The sequence below is a fragment of the Thalassophryne amazonica genome, chromosome 20 (genome assembly GCF_902500255.1).
Source record: "Thalassophryne amazonica chromosome 20, fThaAma1.1, whole genome shotgun sequence".
Classification (NCBI taxonomy): Eukaryota; Metazoa; Chordata; class Actinopteri; order Batrachoidiformes; family Batrachoididae; genus Thalassophryne; species Thalassophryne amazonica.
The window spans coordinates 64,294,773-64,317,176 of record NC_047122.1 but is presented as its reverse complement, the minus strand read 5'-3'; the positions used below and the strand labels follow the sequence as shown (position 1 = coordinate 64,317,176).

General features: G+C 39.9%; 1 protein-coding gene across 3 annotated transcripts in view; it reads left to right on the top strand.

Annotated features, from left to right (window-relative positions):
* Window positions 1-624: 624 nt before the first annotated feature.
* The window catches only part of ctdp1 (CTD (carboxy-terminal domain, RNA polymerase II, polypeptide A) phosphatase, subunit 1), an 84,397-nt gene continuing 62,617 nt past the window's right edge, over window positions 625-22,404 (top strand). For 2 of the 3 annotated variants that reach the window (XR_004558158.1, XM_034160991.1), the window contains exons 1-8: window positions 625-1,100; window positions 7,132-7,215; window positions 8,280-8,373; window positions 12,857-12,985; window positions 15,264-15,414; window positions 18,463-18,553; window positions 19,064-19,230; window positions 20,461-21,501. Coding sequence is in view for 2 of the 3 variants with exons in the window: in XM_034160991.1 (XP_034016882.1) it covers window positions 823-1,100; window positions 7,132-7,215; window positions 8,280-8,373; window positions 12,857-12,985; window positions 15,264-15,414; window positions 18,463-18,553; window positions 19,064-19,230; window positions 20,461-21,501 (2,035 nt within the window). In the remaining variant the exon portion in view is untranslated. The remainder of the gene's footprint in view (window positions 1,101-7,131; window positions 7,216-8,279; window positions 8,374-12,856; window positions 12,986-15,263; window positions 15,415-18,462; window positions 18,554-19,063; window positions 19,231-20,460; window positions 21,502-22,404) is intronic. The other variant, XM_034160992.1, reaches the window with a different exon arrangement.

Sequence of the window (22,404 nt, the reverse complement as noted above, 5' to 3'; positions counted from 1 at the left end):
TACAGGCCCTGAGAACGATTGGCGCAGGTACTTACCCCAAATTTCCTGATGTGAAGTGGTTGAAAGTCTACAACTCCCCCCATCTGGTATTCAAGTCTAAATCTGATGAAGATTACTTTCCCAGCCCCAGTAGCCATTTAAAGTTGGGTGGACTGAAGATAATGCAAATTAAGCATCTTGTGCAATGACATAGACAGGTGGCCTTACAGGGAATTAACCCCCCCCATCCTACAATGGCTCCATACACATCATTCCTTCCTGTCTGTCCAGTGTCCAAATACTTACCAAACATTAACTCCTAATGTTAATAAGATCAAAGTTCAGTGAGAAAGATTCAACATTACACCTTTTATGCTGTCGATGGCTTTAATCAAAGACAGTTAAAGCGTTGCTTGCCAAGAAACCATTCACGTAATAAGCAGAGTGGGATGGGGGGATGTCCAAATATTTATGGGCCTGAGTGTATATCAAATCATCAGAGCTGAAGCAAGCCCGCGTACTTTGCTGGTGTTGAATATGACGTACGTAGTCTATCGCGGCTCTGTTGGTTACATGGTGGGCTTTATTTTGAAAGGCATCTAGATGTGTTTTTCCGGTGCCTGATTCCGCTGCAGTGTTGCGTTTTCCTGTTTACGGGCGGGAAGAGCGAACCTTAGCTGACTGTTGCTCTCGTGCTTAAACTGGCGGCGCGTTTGTTTTTTTAAATGTCAGTGTTTAATTTAAAGGCACACGAAGGTCAGGAAGAAACGTTTTAAGTGGGACGTTTGTTAAAACTAAAAGTTTATTTTTCTTCCTTTCCCACTTGGAGAGAGTGCAGCCCTGATGGAGGAGCCTCCTGCGGATTCCGGCGGCGGTGCGGCGGCGGAGGGCCCCGCGGTGCAGGTGACCGATATCTGCTGGCCGCCTGGAGCTCCAGCTGTCCGGCTGCTGGAGTGGAAGGTCAAACCGGGCTCTCTGGTTAACGTGGACTCGGTGCTGGCGCTGTGTGTGCCCGTACCACAGGAGAAGGCTAACCGGCAGCCGGAGAGGAAGCTGAAGTCGGACCGTGCCGGAGTGGTGAAGGAGCTATGCTGGCAGCTCGGACAGGTCGTACCTCCAGGGTGCGTAAAAGAAACAAAACTAACGTCCCGACAGCGCGACAAGTGGCGTTTCACCAGCGCCTCGATACTTAACGATTGGCTAGCAAACAAGCTAACTTTGCTAATAACATTAGCATGACGGCTAGTTAAACACTCGCGTTAATTTCAAGCGTTTGCATTACAATTCTTGTTCTGTCTCTTCCCCATGTGGTTTAAAATGGTCACTAAATAAATTATAAGTAGCGGTAGACTATAATCTCAAACTAGACTAATTTTGCAGATGCTAAAAATGACTAGGCTATTATTTTGAAAGTATTCAAAACTGATATGTTCCGGTTTTCGAGCTGGAAATTCTACATTTCTGCGTTTTAATTACCTCCGCCAAGGAGGTTATGTTTTCGGTGGCGTTTGTTTGTCTGTCTGTGAGCAGGATAACTCAAAAAGTTTTGAACGGATTTTGATGAAATTTTGTGTAGTGGTTGAAAATGACAAGAGGAACAAGTGATTAAATTTTAGTGGTGATCCGGATCCAGGAATTTTTTTTAAAGGATTTTTCACCATTGCGGGATAGGGGGAATTTTGACATTCTAGTTTGTAACTCCACAAAAACAAGGCAGAAAGGCTTGAAAAAAATTAAGGTGTAACATAGTCAAATGTTCTATCAAACAAAACAACAAAGTTTGGTGATGATCGGATCCGGATTCCGGATCTGGTGATCCGGAATATGCAAAAATATAGGGAAAATAGAAAATGTGTCAGTGTGAGGTGACAAATGAAGCTAGATATGCACAACTAACACCAAATTGTAGCTGAATCTGTACTGATTCAGTAAGGTGTAATCAGATTTGATGTAGCTTCAAATGTTATGGCGCTAGATCCAGAAGAAAACTGCCATTACCGAAAAATCGTTTTTATACAATAACTTTTCAACTAATAAAGACATAAAAGTGATTCCAAGTTGAAGTGGTATGTTTTCATGGTCAATGATGTCAAATATACAGGAAAGAAAAGTGTATGTATCATAGTTTTGGTTGTAACATTGAATTGTGCCAAGGAGGGAATCTCTTTAGGGTCAGTGACCTTATGGCCTTCGCTGAGGTTTGCACTCTCTGAGTGCTTCTAGTTGATGTATTTTTGTATGAGTAACATTTGTGGTGCTTTTACGTTTTACTCACATTATTTTCGAGTTTTGACTGTTGTCACAGACAGCCTCACCAAACTGTTATTAAAGGGGTGAAAGAAAGTAAAGTTGTTTTAATCTACTTTTTAATGGCTACATATGAGTTTGGTTTGTGTTAAAAGCATTTACAGTCCCACCATGATTCTGATTACACATAGACTCTGCCAAATCAAGCAAAATTTAGGCCTAATGCAGTTGGTTTCAGTCTTGTGTGATGTATATCATCTACACTATGCAACCCATTATATAGATTGTTTTCCATTGGGTCCTCAATTACCCTCAAACCCCGCGGTTGGCCATCTTGATGGTCAAGTTGTCATTGTTATTAGTCAGCGAAGCGAGAACAGCTTAATTCATCATGAAACCTAAGCATTGCAAAGAGTGATACAGAAAAGTCTAAAAGAAAGTCTTGAGAACCTCTAGAAGGGATGACTTCAGCTCATTACCTTGGCAACTTGATCTTTTCTTTCAAATCCACATTTTCTCACATTCTGTCTTACATCTCACACCGTCCTTTGACTCCTCATACTGCTTCTGATTACACAATATTATGTATACGTCAATATAAAAGACCGCTGTGTGGAAACTGAAGAAAACATGACAACTATCCTTGTGTAGCATTTTTGAAATGCATGTACCAGTCATGAAGTGGTCAAAATACACTTTGTAGTGAATTTAGGGATGGGTATTGATAAGATTTTATCGTCAGTGTGCATGCAGGGGTAGTGCAGTGGATAACTGAAAAAAATGCTTCAAATGGTAATGCAAGTACCAAATTTGGCACACATACTTGTACTCCTTAGACATTACTCTTTAAAAATGCCGGGTACCCACGTGACCTTTCAATAGGCGGCCAAGAAGGGGTCAATTGAAGTATTACACAGGGGTCAAATTTTAAAAATGCTCCAATCATATTGAAAGGTATTCCATATTATTTGTCTGATCATAAAGATTTCAAAAAGGTATAGTTTGGACTTTCTGTGAATGAATGTTCTGGAGTTATGGGGTAAAAACAGCAAGAACACTGAGAAAGGTCAATTTCAGTTTGTACAGGGGTCAAAAGTTAAAGTTGCTCCAATTTTGGTAAAAAGTGGTGCAAATTACTGGTTGAGCTAATAGGATTAATAAATTGACTAGTTTTGACTGTGTTGCGTGCTTGGTTTGCAAAGTAAAGGTTAAACAATATCAGCATCCATTGGATTCTATGACATGTGACATACGTATGCTACCCTGTAACATGATAACTAAGCATGATACATGATGCAAACTATTCCTTTTTAAAACCGTATTCACCCAACTAATAATTTGCATCACTTTTTACCAAAATTGGAGCAACTTTAACTTTTGACCCCTGTATAAATTGAAATTGACCTTTGTCACTGTTCTTGCTGTTTTTACCCCATAACTCCGGAACATTCATTCACAGATAGTCCAAACTATACCTTTTTGGAATATTTATGATCAGATAAATAATATGGAATACCTTTCAATATGATTGGAGCATTTTTAAATGTTGACCCCTGTGTAATACTTCAATTGACCCCTTCTTGGCTGCCTATTGAAAGTTCACATGGGTACCCGGCATTTTTAAAAGAGTAATGTCTAAGGAGTATGTGTGCCAGATTTGGTGTTTGCATCACCATTTGAAGGATCCCTCAGTAAATATTCACTTATCTGCTGCAATAGGGGTGGGAGGTGGTGTTCCTCCTCTCTGACATCTCCACCACAGACTCCAGCTCAACTCCAGGAGAGAGCCAGCTCTCCTGATGAACTTATTGAGTCTTTTCATGCCCGCTGCCTTCAGCCTGCTGCCCCAGTACACTACAGCTTAGAAGATGATGCTGGAGATCACCCAGTGATAAAACATCTGAGACATATTTCCGCAGACGTTGCAAGATCTGAAACTCCTGAGGATGTACATTCGGCTCTGACTCTTATACGCAGTATCTGTGTTTACAGTCCAGTCCACTTTGTTGTCTATGTGGACACCCAGGTACTTGTAGTAGTCCACAAAGTCCACCTCTGTTCCACTGTGGGTAACTGGGTTTTTGGTAACCTGGTTACTGTGCTGGTTGTTGACTTGGGCTGTAGTATTAAACCCTACCACTAGATGTCTTCGAAACTAACTTCAACATTACTAATTGACTCCTCAAGTTATTGTAATGCACTTAATTTATCTGTAATTTTGTGAAACCAACAAAAACAAAGCTTTGCTGTCAGTGTGAGCACAGTCCATGTTTTGGATGAGACAGAATGGCACATATGGACTTCAGTGGTTGCAGTCCAGCACTGTAATAGCCAGGCGGCATGTCCAGGGTCTAGTCCAATGACTACTAGGATAGGCTCACTCCCGGGACCCTTAACTGGAATAAGTGAGTTCAGAAAATGGCTGGATGGAAATTTGTCTCTGGAGTGTGTTTGTGTTTTGTTTTGTTTTTTGTTTGTTTTTGTCTCCCAACATCATTGGTTGTTTGTTACATTATTCTACAGACACTGAGTGTGTCTTATCTCACCAGTGAGGGAAAAGCTCCCTTTGTTTGTAATCTGTAAATCCATAATTTTCATCTGGTGTGTAACGATTCAGAGAAACTGCATTTTTGGGGAGGGAAAACAAGCAGTTGTAGTATGATAACGGATTGTGTTGCTCAAAATACTCCCCAGCATTTCAGTTTTTCATTTTGGTTTAGCAGAAATGGTTTGAAAAATTCAATGAGCATGGAGGTAAAAATGCTATGGGCCAGGCAAACCAATCAGCCAACAATATTGTGTGACTCAGTGTTGCACATTCACACATTGTTGTCTAACGGCGCGCTAAATGAGACGAACCATTCGACTTCCTGTACATTCTTTGCCATTCTGTCAATGCAGTGGATTTACAAACAGAAGTTATTCCATAAGGGAATGTCGTAATGACCATTGACAGGAATGCTGGAAAAAGATTGTCCTGAGCGGAACCGTATTTTATTTCCCCCCATGAATGAAGGAGGGAAGCTTTCAGAATGTAAATGACATCGGCACATGAATGAAACTTTGTGAATGAATCCAAAAGAACCTACGCCAAAAACTGAGCAGTATTTACCATCACAGTCACTGCTTAAAAATAAAAACAACAATGTCTAGTTTGAAATGATTTTAATTAGTGTTTGTATGAAATTGAAGAACTGCCCCTTTAATACGGCACAGAGCATTTGAGGTATTGGCCTTCAACATATTCACTGTCATTGATTGATTTTATGTTACCAGGATAAAAATAAATAAAATAAAAAAGACTGTAGAAACACTGCATCATCCAGTAGTTTAAAACTTGTTTCAGCAGGGAGTATGAGAAAGTCACAAAATCACGAATTATTTCCATAGTGGACCCAAAGGAGAACAAACTATCAGATGGAAATGTTTTTGTTGGTGTTTTGCTGAAAAGTTAATTCTAAAGTGCAAAGTATATATCAGCTGCTTTGAAATAAAAAAAAAATTACAGAATTAATCATAAATTGTGTTTAGTCACTTTTTCAAGACAGAATTCTGTCCCAACACTACCACCCCGACCCTTTTAGGTCCCTGTGTGTGTGTGTGTATATATATATATATATATATATATATATATATATATATATATATATATATATATATATATATATATATATATATATATATATATATATATATATATATATATATAAAATTTGTATGCTACTTTTTTGTGCATGTGATTTGATTTAGTTTTGGCTTCTTTGCACATTTGATATGAAGAAAAAGATCAATGTACGTAAGCTGTAACTTATATGGTATCCAAAAAAGCATTATTTTTAATAAATAACTATAGCAGAACATTGTTATTAAGGAACAAATCATAAAAGGGGTAAACATTCTTGATATTTAGGGATTTCAAAGAATTGGTTCAGTATATGTAAGGTTATGATTAAACACTAATGGGAAGTATTATACATCATCATATACATTCAATTGGGTAATCTTGAAATATCAAGCTCAGGGTCATGGATGTTTATCTCGAACACGTTTGAGTTAATATTGATTAAAAGTGGTGGACGTGCTGTGTGCCACTCAAACACGAAGTGGTTCTGGTTAGGACAGCAATGATCAGATGTCAAGGTCACACAGCAACACGTAGTGTTTCTCACAAAGAATTGATTTACATGATTTTTTTTTGTAAGCTGTGGGTGTTGCACTCTCTGAGTGCCCCTTCTTTTATTTATCATTATGCATTTGGCAGATCCATTTATTCAAATGGATTTTCACAAACTAATGCCAGCAGCTTGGAAGGTAACAACTTGCACGCCAACAGCAATTAAAGGTTCATTGTCTTGCTTTTGAGCACTTTGACGCATGGGATGAGAAATTCACTCAATAAATGGACAGCTCATTGTAGAAACTCAATTATGGCCATTAATATAAACCCAGACTTGACAGACACGATGTAAAGCAGGGTTCAACAATCCCGTTGGAGATCAGCAGATCTCTAACATGTTTACCAATTCTGCCAGCTCCACACAATGCTAATTAACCAGCTAAGGTGTACTTAACTAATCAAGAGCTAGGAAACATTAGACTGAACAAATTAGCTGAGGTTACAGTAGGTACACATGAAAAACAGGAGCAGGGTTGGTGACTGAGCTAAAGTGACAAAACATGTTTTGCTAAACTGCTGGATTCATTGAAGTTGGTCCCTTTGGCACACTAACCACTTGGCCACCACCCCTGCATGTTAAATTAATTTAAGTCAGTGTTGTGTCATAAAAGCAAAATTTACTTTCACCATAATGAAAATCCTGCAGCAAGATGGTGTAATTCTTGTTTGTTTACTTGGATTCTAAGAATCTGCTGTAAAAAAAAAAATGTATTTTTTTTTCTTCCCAGGGGTGTCATTGTTAAAATAGAAGGATGCAGCCATCCAGTCGTGATGAAGGGTTTGTGTGCTGAATGTGGTCAGGATCTCACGCAGTAAGCAAATATAAACACTTGTGTTTTTTTCTTGTATATTTGAATATTTGGCTAAACAGGTTTCAAGCTTTTCTTAGTGTTCGGAACTGAGAGGCAGAACATATGATATTAACTTTGGGGCTTTAATTTGTGCATAAGTGGGGTGGTGGGGGCCTGAAAGTGTATTTTTTTTTTTATTTTTGCATTTAAAAAATGTCATCTTAAAAATAGAAAGTGCTGGCATTTGTTCCCCTTAGTTGGCATGTATTGGACTCAGACCTGGAATTTTTTTAATTTAATTTAAAACTTATATATATATATATATATATATATATATATATATATATATATATATATATATACTTTGATTTGTGATCCTCTTTTTTTTTTTTTTTAACTTGGGAGGTGTGGTGTTACCTGAGAGGAGCGTGTATTAATGGGTGAGAGTATGACGTTGTCTCCTTTGAGCCGTTGAGAGACTGCTCGGAGTTTGTGCTCACTGCTTTGGTGGAAATCCCAGAAGACTACGATAATGGCTAAATGCTCAGAGAGCGTGAGTGAGCATTCTGCACAACGGGAGACAAGATACGACAAGATCCTGGTCTTTTCAAGGAGACTGAATTCCCAACACTACTGAGTCTCCTCTGAGCATGCCAGAGGCATTCCAAAAAAGTTCCAAGTCTGAGTCACATATTCAAACTGAGAATTTAATTTCTCCACCATTTATTGATTTATTATTGTTTCACTGAGCTGGGAAAAAAAAGTGCAAAATCAAATTCTTGGACTTAAGGTGTGTTTTTTTTTTTTTTTGTATGAACAAAATTAAAGTCCCAAATTTAATCCCATTAAAAACAGTTGAAGACAAGATTTTAGTTAGTTGATTAATTGATAAGTAATGCTATGAGGGGGCAACAGATCAGACAGAAAGCCAGTCAGTCTTTTTCTTGATTCAGGCAGCAGCAGCCTCACAAATGTGATTTGCATGTTTGTGAAAGATATTTCTTTTTAGTCCTAATACGTTCAAGGATCACAGAATACACAGACCGCATAATGCATGGCTCCAACCCTTTTATTTTTCTTTTCAGGTTGCAGAGCACGAATAGGAACCAGCAAACTCCCATCTCCATAGCAACTGTCTCCATGGTGCACAGTGTGCCTGAGTTGATGGTCAGCTCAGAGGTGAGGTGCACTTGTCACAGGTTTAGGGCCCCTTCACACATAGTGCAAAGTTTGGTCGAAATGCGCATGAAACAGGCATCGTGTGTAAAATCGTCCCTGCCTCGAATTCCTCGTACACCTGTTGCTACAACTATTTGCTCACAACAGAGGCTGAAAGACAGAGTGTGCGGTGTGAGAGCCCATCGATCCCTCTCGTGGCAGGTGTCGGCCAAATTCCAGCTGACACACATGAACATCTAACACCGCTTGCATGGTACTTGGAAAATGTATGGCCATTCGTGCTCTTGGCACAACAACAGTCTGCAGACAATCACTGTCGTGCTGGCAGTGAAATTTGTCGAAGTTCCCCACAAGTGTAGCTTTGGTGTGTGCACTGAACTGATGGGAGGTGTGTCTGCCTACTGAAGCGGAGGTGGAGATCTGTCATTCTGGACATGCCAGCTGAACAACACATACTATGTTTGGACAGACATGGACTAATAACTACCCACTGTGACGTGCGTGTGTCTGTTGAAACGTATATTGCTGTGGGGATATACGAGGTCTGTCAATAAAGTATAGGTCCTTTTTATTTTTTTCAAAAACTATATGGATTTCATCCATATGTTTTTACGTCAGACATGCTTGAACCCTCGTGTGCATGCGTGAGTTTTTCCATGCCTGTCGGTGACGTCATTCGCCTGTGAGCACTCCTTGTGGGAGGAGTCGTCCAGCCCCTCGTCGGAATTCCTTTGTCTGAGAAGTTGCTGAGAGACTGGCGCTTTGTTTGATCAAAATTGTTTCTAAACCTGTCAGACACATCGAAGTGGACACGGTTTGAAAAATGAAGCTGGTTTTCGGTGAAAATTTTAACGGCTGATGAGAGATTTTGAGGTGATACTGTCGCTTTAAGGACTTCCCACGGAGCGAGACGTCGTGCAGCAGTCCCAGGTGCCGTCGTCAGCCTGTTTCAAGCTGAAAACCTCCACATTTCAGGCTCTATTGATCCAGGACGTCGTGAGAGAACAGAGAAGTTTCAGAAGAAGTCGGTTTCAGCATTTTATCCGGATATTCCACTGTTAAAGGAGATTTTTTTAATGAAAGACGTGCGGGCGGATTGCAGCGTCGGCTCGCAGCCGCTGCGACGCTCCGCCACAGGAAAAGCACCTCTGTTGGAAGCCTTAAGGACAAGTTGGAACATGTCCAGCTGTTAAACAATTTCTCATATACTCACTCCACTGAAAGCCATCAAAAGCCGCCTGGATTTTACAAATAGTTATCAACACGGAGGTGTTTTTCCTGTGCCGCCGCACCGCGCCGGCTGCGTCCCGACGCGCGCACCCGTCCGCACGTCTTTCATTAAAAAAAACTCCTTTAACAGTGGAATATCCGGATAAAATGCTGAAACCGACTTCTTCTGAAACTTCTCTGTTCTCTCACGACGTCCTGGATCAATAGAGCCTGAAATGTGGAGGTTTTCAGCTTGAAACAGGCTGACGACGGCGCCTGGGAGTGCTGTGCGACGAATGACGTCACCGACAGGCGTGGAAAAACTCACGCATGCGCACGAGGGTTCAAGCATGTCTGACGTAAAAACATATGAATGAAATCCATATACTTTTTGAAAAAAATAAAAAGGACCTATACTTTATTGACAGCCCTCGTATGCTATGGGCTGCAGTGTGCATGTGCTCTCTTGCTGCAGCCCATTGATAGGCTGCCCCCAGGCTGAAACAGATCATCAGATCATAACATACAGCGGGCGATCTGACTGTCAGGTCACCCATGTGAGCTCTGTTCCATATGAAGCGGTGTCAGTTCTGACGCGGCGTCCCCAAGACACACGTGTCGGGCAGGACACACATGCTGGCTGGCTGGACACTCACCAGCAGATGTGGACATAAGAAGAGCGAACTGCTTCTTATTCATGTCATTTCATGACTGTATGTCTGTGGCCATGGGTCATCTACAGAGGAACAGATGGATCATATTTGTATTGCCCGCTTGATAAGATGGATTCAATATAAAATGCTGTTATTTTATGGTGTATGGTTTTATTTATTTTTTTTTTTAAATACATCCATCTCTCTGATTTCAGGCATTTTCCCTGCACTGTTTGCAGGCCAGTGATGGTAGCTCAGCGGTAAAGTTTTGGGCTGGCAATCAGTAAAGTGCAGGTACGAATCCTGTGGGTGATATGTTTTTTATTTTTTATTTATTCCACATCAGCGGCGGGATGTGGTACACCTCGTACTGTGTTCCTGCTCGAAAGACACCGTGGCGTTCATGAACCCTCGCACCGGGATCATGCACGCCTGCCCGTCGCTGCAATGTTTCGTGGTGCGCTAATTGGAACCTTTTCGCCGTATTCGACCAAACTTTGCACTATGTGTGAAGGGGCCTTTACATACAGTCACCATGGACAAGAAAACAATGTTTTTTTTCTGGGGGAGGATGATTTGTTAGTATACATCTGGAATAGAAAAAATAAAACAAGAATTTCATGCAACTTTATTTGTGGATTTCTGAAATCAACATGGCGTCAATATTATGAAAGGCCAAAAGTATACGTGCAGCACATGATGAATAGCCATTTGCAAGTTCACACTGACCTGATGCTTGTGGTAGCCATGAACAAGCTTCTGGCAGAATTCTGGTTGAACATTTGGCCACTGTACTTGACTGAATTGGTAGAGTTCAGTTAAAGTTGTTGGTTTTTCTGGCACTGACCCAGCTTTCAAGCACAGTCCAGGTATTCTAGACAGGGCTGAGTTCAGGAGTTTGGGAAGGCTATTTCAAAAGCTTTTAATGTTAGCCGACTATCCATTCCACAGTCAGCTTTGATGTATGTTTGGAGTTGTTTTTCTTTTGTAAGGCCCAATTGTGTCCATGTTTCATCTGTCTAGCTGACGGTTTGGGGTTTTGCTGAAGAATTTTGACAGTCCTCCTCCTTCCTTCCTCGTTATTTTATACATTTAATGCAATGCACCAGTTCCACTGCTAGCAAAACAGCCCCAGAGTATAATAGTTGGCTTGTCGAGATATTTTTCTGTGGCACAGTATACCGTACCAGAAAAACCCTTGATGAACAGTGTTATTGCCACTAAGAAAGTTTTATTCATCTGATAATGCAGGTATACCTTTTCAAAGAGTAAAGAGCTTTTTGTTCTCCAGAATATTTAGGGTTTGTAATTGGAATGCCAAGGCTGTGTTTTATGATGAGCTAAAGACAATGTTAAACTCATTTAACCCAAACAAAGAACTAATTATCCTTGGTGATTTTAATGTCAACTGGGATGACAAACGAGAAAGGAAAAAACTTTAACAACAGAAAATTTTAGCCCTAAACATTTAATAGACAAACCAACCAGACTGACTCCTAAATCACAAACAAGAATAGACCTTTTGTTTACAAATAAGCCTGATAGAATTGCAAAGACATATAATTTTCTTACTGGCATTTCAGATCACAATTGCCTATTTTTGTCTAGGAAGCTCACTAATTCAAGATTTTCAAGATTACTTAAAACCTCCTCTCCCTCCTATGTTAATGTAATACCAAAAAACAATTGCAAAATTTTAGTGAAGCAATAAACAGAATTAATTGGAGGAAACTGTCACATCATGTACCATAGACACTAGCAGTGAATTTTTTATTAACAAAATCAAAGATGTAATATCTGCTTTTACTAGGAAGTTCAACTTCAGGGTCAAGAAAGGTCAAAAACAACTCCCACAATTAGATCAAACCTGTAAAGATCTGATGAGATCTAGAGACATGCAGCTTAAGCTCTATCTGAAAACTTGACTGCTCACAGATATGTTAAGATTCACTCATTTGCAGAACAAAGCTATTCAAACTTTAAGGAAAGCCAAAGACAATTTTTTTTTCATCTCAGTTATTGAGGATTCAAAGGGTAATGGGAAGAAAGTTTGGGAGACACTAAATAAATTACTTGGTAAAAATAGCAAATATGACAACACTTTTGAGTTAAATATTGATAATGTTCTGGAGAAGGATCCTAAAAAATAGCAAATACTTTGATTGTTTTTTAAATAGTGTGCTCAAAATAACAAATCAGTTTTCTAAACTGTGACTAACCCATTTTTAACTGGACAAAATAACTGGAGAAGTATTAAAAATTATTAAAGAACTTGAATGTTCCAAAGATAACAATTTAACAATTTGAATTTTGACCTTGTTGATTTCAGGAAATCCAAAAGTAGATGAAAACTTGTGCACTGTTTTTTTTTCCCTATTAAAGATACAGTGCACTACAGCCATTGGGTCTAATTAAAAATAACAGTTGCAAGGCCAATGTTGCCGTGGCCTTTTTGGCTACAGTGAGTATATGATGTGTATATAATGGATCCAGCTGTGAGGTTGAAACAAAGTGACCCCTCCATTTGCTTTCTATTAAAAACAAATAAAACCTGTTGACTTAGGCTCATCTAGTGTTAGTATGAACTCTGATTGATCTTATTGTTCTTCTTAACCTGACAGCAAGCAGAACAGTTGGGTAGAGAAGACCAGCAGAGACTCCACCGCAACAAAAAGCTGGTCCTGATGGTGGATCTGGATCAAACCCTGATCCACACCACTGAACAGCACTGCCAGCATATGTCCAATAAGGTATTTTTTTATGATAGTTTCCCGTACATCTCATGATTGACAGAGCAATGACTTCAATGTGTATGAAAAAAAAAACATAGTTGGTAGCTGAGCTTTATTTTCACAGCAATATATTGTAATCAACAGTTTGCTGACTATATTCAGAATTTGATTAATGTAGTCAATAATGATCTTTTTTGACTCAGTGAATTTACACTGTAAAATGTGAGAAAATAAAAAATAGTTAGGGCCCGAGTAGGCAACGTCCTACGAGGACCCTATTGTAATTGCGCTGTTTATTATTATTATTATTATTTATTAGGGCCCGAGTAGGCAACGTCCTACGAGGACCCTATTGTAATTGCGCTGTTTATTATTATTATTATTATTTATTAGGGCCCGAGTAGGCAACGTCCTACGAGGACCCTATTGTAATTGCGCTGTTTATTATTATTATTATTATTATTATTTATTATTACTATTCTCACTCTTGAAATCGAAATTTTGGCCTGTTCCCATGCTCAAAAACTCACCAAACTGTCCAAAGTCGTCCGGCCGGATCCGAAATTCGATATTTTGGGGGCGTCGCACATGGTCGCAGAAAAATCACGAAATAGCGCCCCCTAGGAATTTTCAAAAACCCCTCTGCATTGGGCTTTTTTCGTCGTAGCCTCACGAAATTCGGTACACATGTTTACCATGCCAGGACGCACGAAAAAGTCTCTTACTGTCATGGTGAAATATCGACAGGAAGTCGGCCATTTTGATTTTAAGTTTCGATTTTGAGCAAATTTTTACCATTTTTGGCCATTTCCACTACTTACATTTGAACGAACTCATCCTAGGGATTTTATCCAATTGTCTTCAAATTTGGTGAAAATCATCACAACACAATGGTGATCAAAACTTATTAAAACATTCTAATTAAGTCAAAAGGCATGGCTGCTAGGGGTCGTCAAACTTTGGCGAGCTTTTCGGAGCATGCCATTTCACTTCGAATAGCTGTCACGCCCACATACATCATCGTAGATCCTTCAAACTTGCTGGACATGATGAGGGCTCTGCCCTGAACGTCTACATATCTTAAGTTCCCACCTGCGCCATAGCGCCCCCCGGTGGTGGTGGGAAATGTCCTATTTTTATGAACGCCGTGAAGTTACGAGTAACGGCATCCGTGTGGCGGCGTGCCAAATATTGCCCATTCGCCATGAAATTACGTTCTTCAGTTTGACGGCTTTAATTTTGTCACATCATCATGAAAATTGATACACAGGTCGAGCACGACAGCCTCTTACAATTCATAAGGGCGTCGCCGATGGGTGGGGCAAAATGCCTCAGTAGCGCCCCCTTGAAACTTTCAAAAACCCCTCCACATAGGGGTTTTTTTTGGAGTAGGGAGATGAAAATTGGTACACGTGTGACTTGCATAGACGTACAAAAAAGTCTCTTGCACCATGAGTCTACTCCAAACAGGATGTCGGCCATTTTGAATTTTCTTATTTTGAAATGATTTTGTCCAATGCACTTCAAATTTCTTTGACAGCATCCAAAGATGATACTGACCAAAAGTTATCGAAAGCTTTTCTCTATATTGAAGGGTGTGGCCGCTATGGTGCCGCCATTTTGACCCTTTGCCATGGAACGTCAAGTCATGTTAACTCCTTCATGCTTTGCCTGATTGACTTGAAACTTCACATGTATGATGACGGTTGGCCCCTGAACACACCTGGCCCCTGAACACACCCAGCCCCTCTGTTTGTACACTGAGCGCCCCCTAGTGGATGACAATCAACATGTCATAACTCCTTGATGCATTGTGTGATTTGTTTAAAATTTTAACTGTGTGATGAGTGGTTGCCCCTGCGTGCACATGCCCACATGTGCTCACAAGGGCACCCAGTGGCCTGGGTAGGCGGTTGCGCGGAACGAGGGCCCGTATATGACTGCTTGCAGTCCTAGTTTAAATTGTAATTACAAACCTCACTGAAATCACAAATCTCTTCTTCAAAACTGTCCTGGCCAAGATAGCCGGAGTAACTGAGTTAAATTCTGTTTGTGTTATGTCAGTTCAAAAATGGTAAAGATCACTGTCTAAAGCAGCCTTATTGCAGTCAAAAATCAACCAGAAATCTGTAACAAAAAACAGCCTAAAAGCAGTGATACATAGACTGAGCTAGCAGATTCTCTTTTAAGGCTGAGAATGTTGAATGTTGATATCCATTTGGAGTGGTAAAGATGCATATCCTTTATTGTAAGTGTGCCATTGATTTTTAAATTCACTTTTTATTTTTCTCCTCAGGGTATTTTCCACTTCCAGCTCAGCAGAGGCGAGCCTATGCTTCACACACGTCTGCGTCCGCACTGCAAGGAATTTCTGGAGAAAATCGCCAAACTGTACGAGTTGCACGTCTTCACATTTGGAAGCCGCCTTTATGCACACACCATTGCTGGTATTTAGCTCACTCTCATACATTTTAAAACACATTTATTTACATTGTGAACAGTATTAAAGGAAAAAAAATGCAACAATGCAACAACAGCCTATGTATACACTTTATTTCCATTTTAAAGTTTGTTTTTCTGCTTGTATTGCCTGCTGCTGTCCATAAGGGGGAGGTATTTGGCCATTGTTGTAGCTGAGGGCAAGTTAACATTTTGCAGTGTGCAGTAATATTGAGCTGCCAAATTATGATCGTTACTTACCAAATTGGTGGCTGAGGTGTAAAAGCAGTCTGTCCAGCTTCGATTTTGAGTGCTGTTTGTTTTATTTATGTTTAAATATTTCAGGTTTCATAATTGAAAACCAAAACTGTTTTGATGATGCTGAGGTGTGTGCCTTGTCATATTCTGCATCAGTGTGGCATTCACACTGGTCTTTCACTGTTGTCATATATATTCTATATGAAAGAGGCATCCATATTTCTCTGTTATTATGCATCTGTCTGATAAAGATTTAATGATTTCTGAATTGGATTTTACTGCTTGCCTTGGTGCTCAGAGGTCAGCATGTTTCAGAAGAGTGCTCTAGTTATTGAGGGATTTTATTTATTTATTTTGTGGTTGAAGCTATGAAAAAAAGTAAATTCTCTATAAACTGAAAACTGCTGGAATGGCCTATGACATTCAATGAAAGCTGAAAAAGTGTCTGTGTGAGCAAAAGCTCTTTGTTGTTGGATAATCAAGAGGATTGCCTTACAGTTTCAATTTTCAATTTATTTTCATTTATATAGCGCCAAATTACAACAGAGTTGCCTCAAAAAGCTGGCTGTCCAGCAATTTCTTACTCTTTTTTTTTCTCCAATTTTTTTTTTTTTTTTTTTTTTGAAACATTGAGAAAATTGCAAGACATACATTGATATTTCCTCTTGGCCACAGAACTAGTATGTGACCCCTGGACAAAAATTGCTAATAAGACTAATAAAATAAATAAATAAACACAAATAAAATGAGAAAAAAATTCTTACCTTTCCAAGTAGCTTTTCTTTATATTGACATGTCTTGTGCATTCAAGGATTCTACATATTGACTTTGGTTGGCCTGAACATGAAATGACCATTTTGACCATAGTTTTGAAAATTTTTTTCATTTGTAATCTGAGTGGAAAAAGTCACTCTTTCCATCTGGAATATTTCATTCACAATTTCTATCCATTTTCCAAGAATAGGTTGTGTATGTCCTTCCAGAATTGTTATTGGGCAGTCCCAAAATATGTGCCAATGATTGGCATCTTGGCTTCCACGCTGTCTCGAGCACTTAAGCCCCTCCCCGTTATAATGAGTGTTTCGCTTTGAAGTAATAAAAAAATCTAATCAAGCATTTCCAGTTGAATTCTCTCCAGGAATGTGAATTTGTGCATTTCCACACAGATGTACAGTAATTTCTTACTGTTAAACTCTGACAGGACTGAAATGATGTTTTGTTGGTCCAGTGAGACATCTGCATCAATTTGAACAGTTAACGTTTAGACTAGGCTTGTGTGTCATACATCACACTGACAAAGTGAGGAACCTTGGCTTAATTTTTGATCCTTCATTGTCCTTTGACCTCCACATTAGAAATGTTACGAGGACTGCTTTCTTCCACCTGTGAAATCTAGCAAAGATTCATCCCATCCTGTCTATGGCTGATGCTGAAACCCTGATTCATGCATTTCTTTCTTCTAGATTGGACTACTGCAATGTCCTATTTTCTGGTTTACCATAGTCCAGCATTGGGGGTCTTCAATTGGTTTAGACTTTTGACAGGAAGCAGAAAGTTTGACCACATTACAACCATTTTGGCATCTCTTCACTGGCTTCCTGTCTCTGTGAAATCAGATTTTAAGGGTCTGTGCTTAACCTTTAAAATTATTCATGGGCTAGTGCCTCCCTACTTAGTGGACCTAATTAAACCCTACGTACTGGCCTGGGCTCTTTGTTCTCAGGGCGCAGGACTACTTTGTGTCCCTAGGGTGAATAAAAAGTCTGCAGGTCACAGAGCTTTCTCTTATCGTGCCCCTGTTTTGTGGAATGATCTCCCTATGGAGATAAAACGGTCATATTCTGTAGAGACTTTCAAGTCAGACTTAAGACACATTTATTCTCACTCTCGTATGACTAGCATCCTGGCATAGTATGGAACTATGCTTTCTATCCTTTTAAACTCATTTTATTACTAACGGAACAGGTCTCAGCCTCAACTTTATCTAAATTTGGGGTCTGTTAGCTTAGGGCTAGTGGCCGGTGATCACCTTAGTATTTTCTCTGCTTTCCTGTCGATTTACTGCTCAGAATTATACCTTAGATGTGGTTTTTCCAGCCGACTGATTCTGCTCTTTTTTTCCCCCCTTGTCCGAGGTGCAGATAACGTTGCATAGGATAGCAGGATTGATGGCTACAGACAGCAGGGTGCCGGAGTGACCGCAAGATGCTACGCCTGAAGCTGATGCAGCCTACTACAGCCTGTGCTTGGAATGGACTCTGTTGCGGGAGCAGACCCACTGTTGTCATGAGGAATGCAGGATGACCCCTGCCTGTGGAACAAACACCTGGGTGGACTTGTCATCAAATGCATCTTCTTTTGTTATGTTGTTTTGATTTCCTCGTTTACGTTTTTTCAGCTTTGTAAAACTTTGTAAAAACTTTGTAACTGTTAGAATGCTCTAAGCAGTGGGTCACCCCTTCTGAATCTGGACTGCTTCAGGTTTCTTCCTCAGTATCATCAGAGGGAGTTTTTCCTTACCACTGTTTCCTGTGTGCTTGCTCTAGGGGTTGGTAAGGTTTGACCTTACTTGTGTGAAGCGCCTTGAGGCAGCTTTGTTGTTATTTGGCACTATATAAATTGAAATGAAGTGAATTGAATTGAATCAGTCCACTGTAGCTTTATTTTCTAGCGGATATCTAAACATGTTTTGTAGTAAATGCAGTGTACACAAGGTTTTGATTGAACGTAAGTCTCCAGATTTGCATTAAAGATGCCAATTTTCTGTTCTCATGCCCCATATTCCTCCTTTTTCCCAGGCTTTCTGGATCCAGAAAAGAAGCTTTTCTCTCATCGGATTCTTTCGAGAGATGAATGCATTGACCCTTTCTCCAAGACTGGGAATCTTCGGTGGGAATTGATTTATGTTCAGATCAGTTAACTCAATTTCTTTCACTTTAGTCTGCAGCTCCACTTATCTGCTCTTAAGCCCTCGTGATTTAAACTAAATTAAAGAGAGACTTTGTGATCAGGATGGAATAGGTAAAATAATTTATTTGATTTCTTCAAGTGTTTTGAAATTAAAAAGATTGAGAAAGATTTATTAAATAATTAAATGTGTATCTTGCATATCATCTACTGCACACAGTAGACAGTCTGCTTCTATGTAAAGTGACTGTTGATAAATGGACAATTGTTTGAATATTTTGTCTTAGCCTCTTTTGAAATGTTCCCAGTGACTTTTTAAATATAATTTTTAAAAGTAGTAGTAATAATAATTGTCATAAAAATGTTGCAAATGATGTTTTACTCATACGGAAGTGGCAGATGTATTCCAACCACATTTCATTGAAGCACAGATGCTGCAGAAGGTACTCGAGTTCATTTTAATTTTATTTTTTTGTATTGTTTTCCTGACAGGAATCTTTTCCCTTGTGGCGATTCAATGGTCTGCATCATTGATGATCGAGAAGATGTTTGGAAGTTTGCACCTAACCTCATCACTGTCAAGAAATACATCTACTTCCAGGGTACAGGGGACATCAATGCTCCACCAGGATCCAGAGAAGCTCAAACGGCCAAGAGAGGTACAGTGCCTATGATTCTTTGACTTGATGGCTTGATATAGAATGTCTATCATGATGAGATGGGTGAGTTGGTCAGTGTACCAAAGAATATTCATGTATTGTGCAGAATTCCTTCTACAGTGTTTTGCATACTGTCCTATGTCGCATTCCTCATATATTTGGAGTACAAGTTCATTTCACAACCCTCTTGTGAGTTCAGAGGATGCCAATTTTTACATACCTTTTCTGAGTAATGTCAGGTAAATTCAAACGTTGAAAAAAATTCAGTTCCTTCCTGAACACCTGTTCCACTACTATACATTACCACTTTGGTGGGAGCTACTGGGCCTTCAGAACAGATCTTTTTGATTATGGAGGAAAATATGGAGTTGCATAAACATTGCAGTATGATTGTCGACAGAGTACAAAAATCGTTACACATCGAATAATTTAGTCGATTTATAAAGTTTATCTGGGGTTGAGTTGGAGTCTGTGGTGGAGGTGTCAGAGAGGGGGATACTGAGGAAACTGCTCAGCATCTTGGACAACACGTCCCACACCCTGCATGCCTCACTGACATCCTGTCAGAGCACCTTCAGCCACGGAGGTGCACCACAGAACACCATGGGAGGCCTTTCCTACCTGTATCAATCAGACTGTATAATTCCTCCCCTTTGTGCAGGACGAATACATAATGAACAGAGTTATTCAGAGCTATGTGCAGTATTGTCAAACATATTGTGCAGATGTTTTCCAGTCATTTTGTATAAATTTGTTGTACTCATTGTAAAAAAAAAAAAAAAAAAAAAAAAAAAAAAAATATATATATATATAAACAAAAGCATTGTTCAGCTACTATTTTTGTACTTTGGTAAATTTTGCCAGAGTACAGAAACAAGAAAAGATCAACTCTGTTTATCTTGAACAGGATAAATAAAGTTGATCTTACTTATCACCAATACAGCACTACAGTTTTTATAACCATTATCCCTGATCCAGCTTTTTATTTTTGGTCTTTCATTGTTGGCAGGAGCACTAATTCTTTTTGTAGGTTGGTTTTATTGACACAATAATTTTTTGTAGCTGTTGAATGATGTAATTTTAATTTAACCTTTATTTAACCAGGTTAGTCCCATTGAGATCAAGAACTCTTTTATAAGGGAGACCTGGACAATTCTAAAGTTTCCAATTCACCTAACGTAAGATTGTGGTGCATCTATTTGAATGTATATTTATCTTCATTTGTTCTAGCAGGTGTCCTGCCAAGCCGGATAGCAGAGGGCATAGAGCCAGCAGGGATGCATGATGCAGATGAGCAAAATAACGGCTTTCATAAAAGGGAAAAAGACCACAACACTCCTGGGAAGGATGAGTCCACAGCATCCCAGTCTTCTCAGGGAGTACTTACAAATGAACGGACACATTCTGCAGGCTTTGAGGAGGACAAACTGGGTCAGGATGAAGAGTCTAAAACTGAGAATGATTCTGGGGTATGTTTGAAAGATAATCAGGCTGATGACAGAACAATTGTGAAGGAAGATGATAGTAGTAGGACATTGACAAAAGAGTCGCAGGACACTGTAGAGTCAAATTCAAGTCCCAATGCCAATAACCTAGACTTTGACCTTTCTAGTGATAGTGACAGTGACTCCATCACAGAGAAGCCTCCTTCATTACAGCATGGTGATGAAGGTAACAGGTCACAGTCGAAATCAAGACAGGGAGGAGTGACGCAACTCAGTGATGGAGCCGAGGCAAGCAAAGGGGACATTACAGATAAAAGTGAAGCTCAGAACACGTCTGATGTAGCAGAACCTTCAGGAGTTCTCCTCCCAGGCCAAGAGTTGGGGAATGGCTGCTCTGATAGAAGGGAAACAGAAACAGAGTCGCAGAATAGTGAACAATCTGGAGTCACCACGGGTGAGGAATTACTTGACCAGAGTATGGAGGATGAAGTAGAGGAAGAAGCTGACAGTGACGAGGACGACTACTTGATCTACCTGGAGGAAGTGCTGGAAAGGATCCATGTAGCGTACTATGTGCATTACGAGGCATATCTGAGGAAAGAGGCCTCAGAAATGCCAGACATGCGCAAGATTGTTCCTGAGCTGAAAAGCAGGACACTGGAGGGCACCACCATAGTGTTTAGTGGACTCTACCCAACTAACTACCCCATGGAGAGGACCCGTGAGTACTACCACGCCAAGGCGCTAGGGGCCAAGATTGGCAAGAATCTGATTCTTAGTTCCCAAGATCCCAGCCGGACAACGCATCTCATCGCAGCAAGAGTTGGTATGTGAAAATGTATGTCCATGTAGCTTTGTATGTCCTTTGAGTTCATACGTTTACTGTTTTATTTATTATGGGTGTATTGATACAGAAATGACACACATTTTGATATTTGTATTCAAAGGAAGGTACAATATTTTATTTTCAGTCGTTCTGCTCAATTTTATTGACAGTATTTGATATGTATTTGTTCTTTGCATTATTAAAGGCAGAGCAGGTTTAGAAAGTGCTTGTCGGTCTGTGCGTCTGTGCAGCGGATGTGTACACTCCATCTTCAGTTGTATCAAGGTGAAACTTGGCACACAAGTTTGACATCGAGTGTGTTTCGATTATGGCCACCAGACTCTGAAACATTGAGCGTGCAAATTGTGAGGTGCATTGTTTGGAGAAAAGGAGACACTCAAAAAAATAAAGTTAACCGATGTGCTTATTATTTATGTCATTCCAGTCCACAGAAAATACACAAGTATTTTTCATATTAAAGAATAAAATTAGGGAATCACTAACCTCCTTGCCACCAGCTGAATGGATACAAACAATATATTTGTTTGTTTTTTTAACTGAACCTTTAGAGATTTTCCTTAGACCCCTCAATGTGTGTGTTCTGTTGAGGTCTTAACCTGATCTAGAAGGTCACCTGGGAGCTTTTCTGAAAATTGATTTGGCATGGAATGACCCTCAACAGACTTCGGGGACCTGATTGCAGCTGTGGGGTATCTTCACTGTTAGTACTCACGTCCAAGTGGTCAGAGGTGTCTGGGGTCCAACCGAGAGTCCTGGAGTTTACGTCTTTGGGTCTCTGGGTGTGGTCCTTGGGTGCTCCCTCCATCAGTGCCCTCACACGTGGATTCACTCTGTGTACATAGGCTCTTGGTGTGGTGTTATTTGATGGTTCTGTGGGTGGTT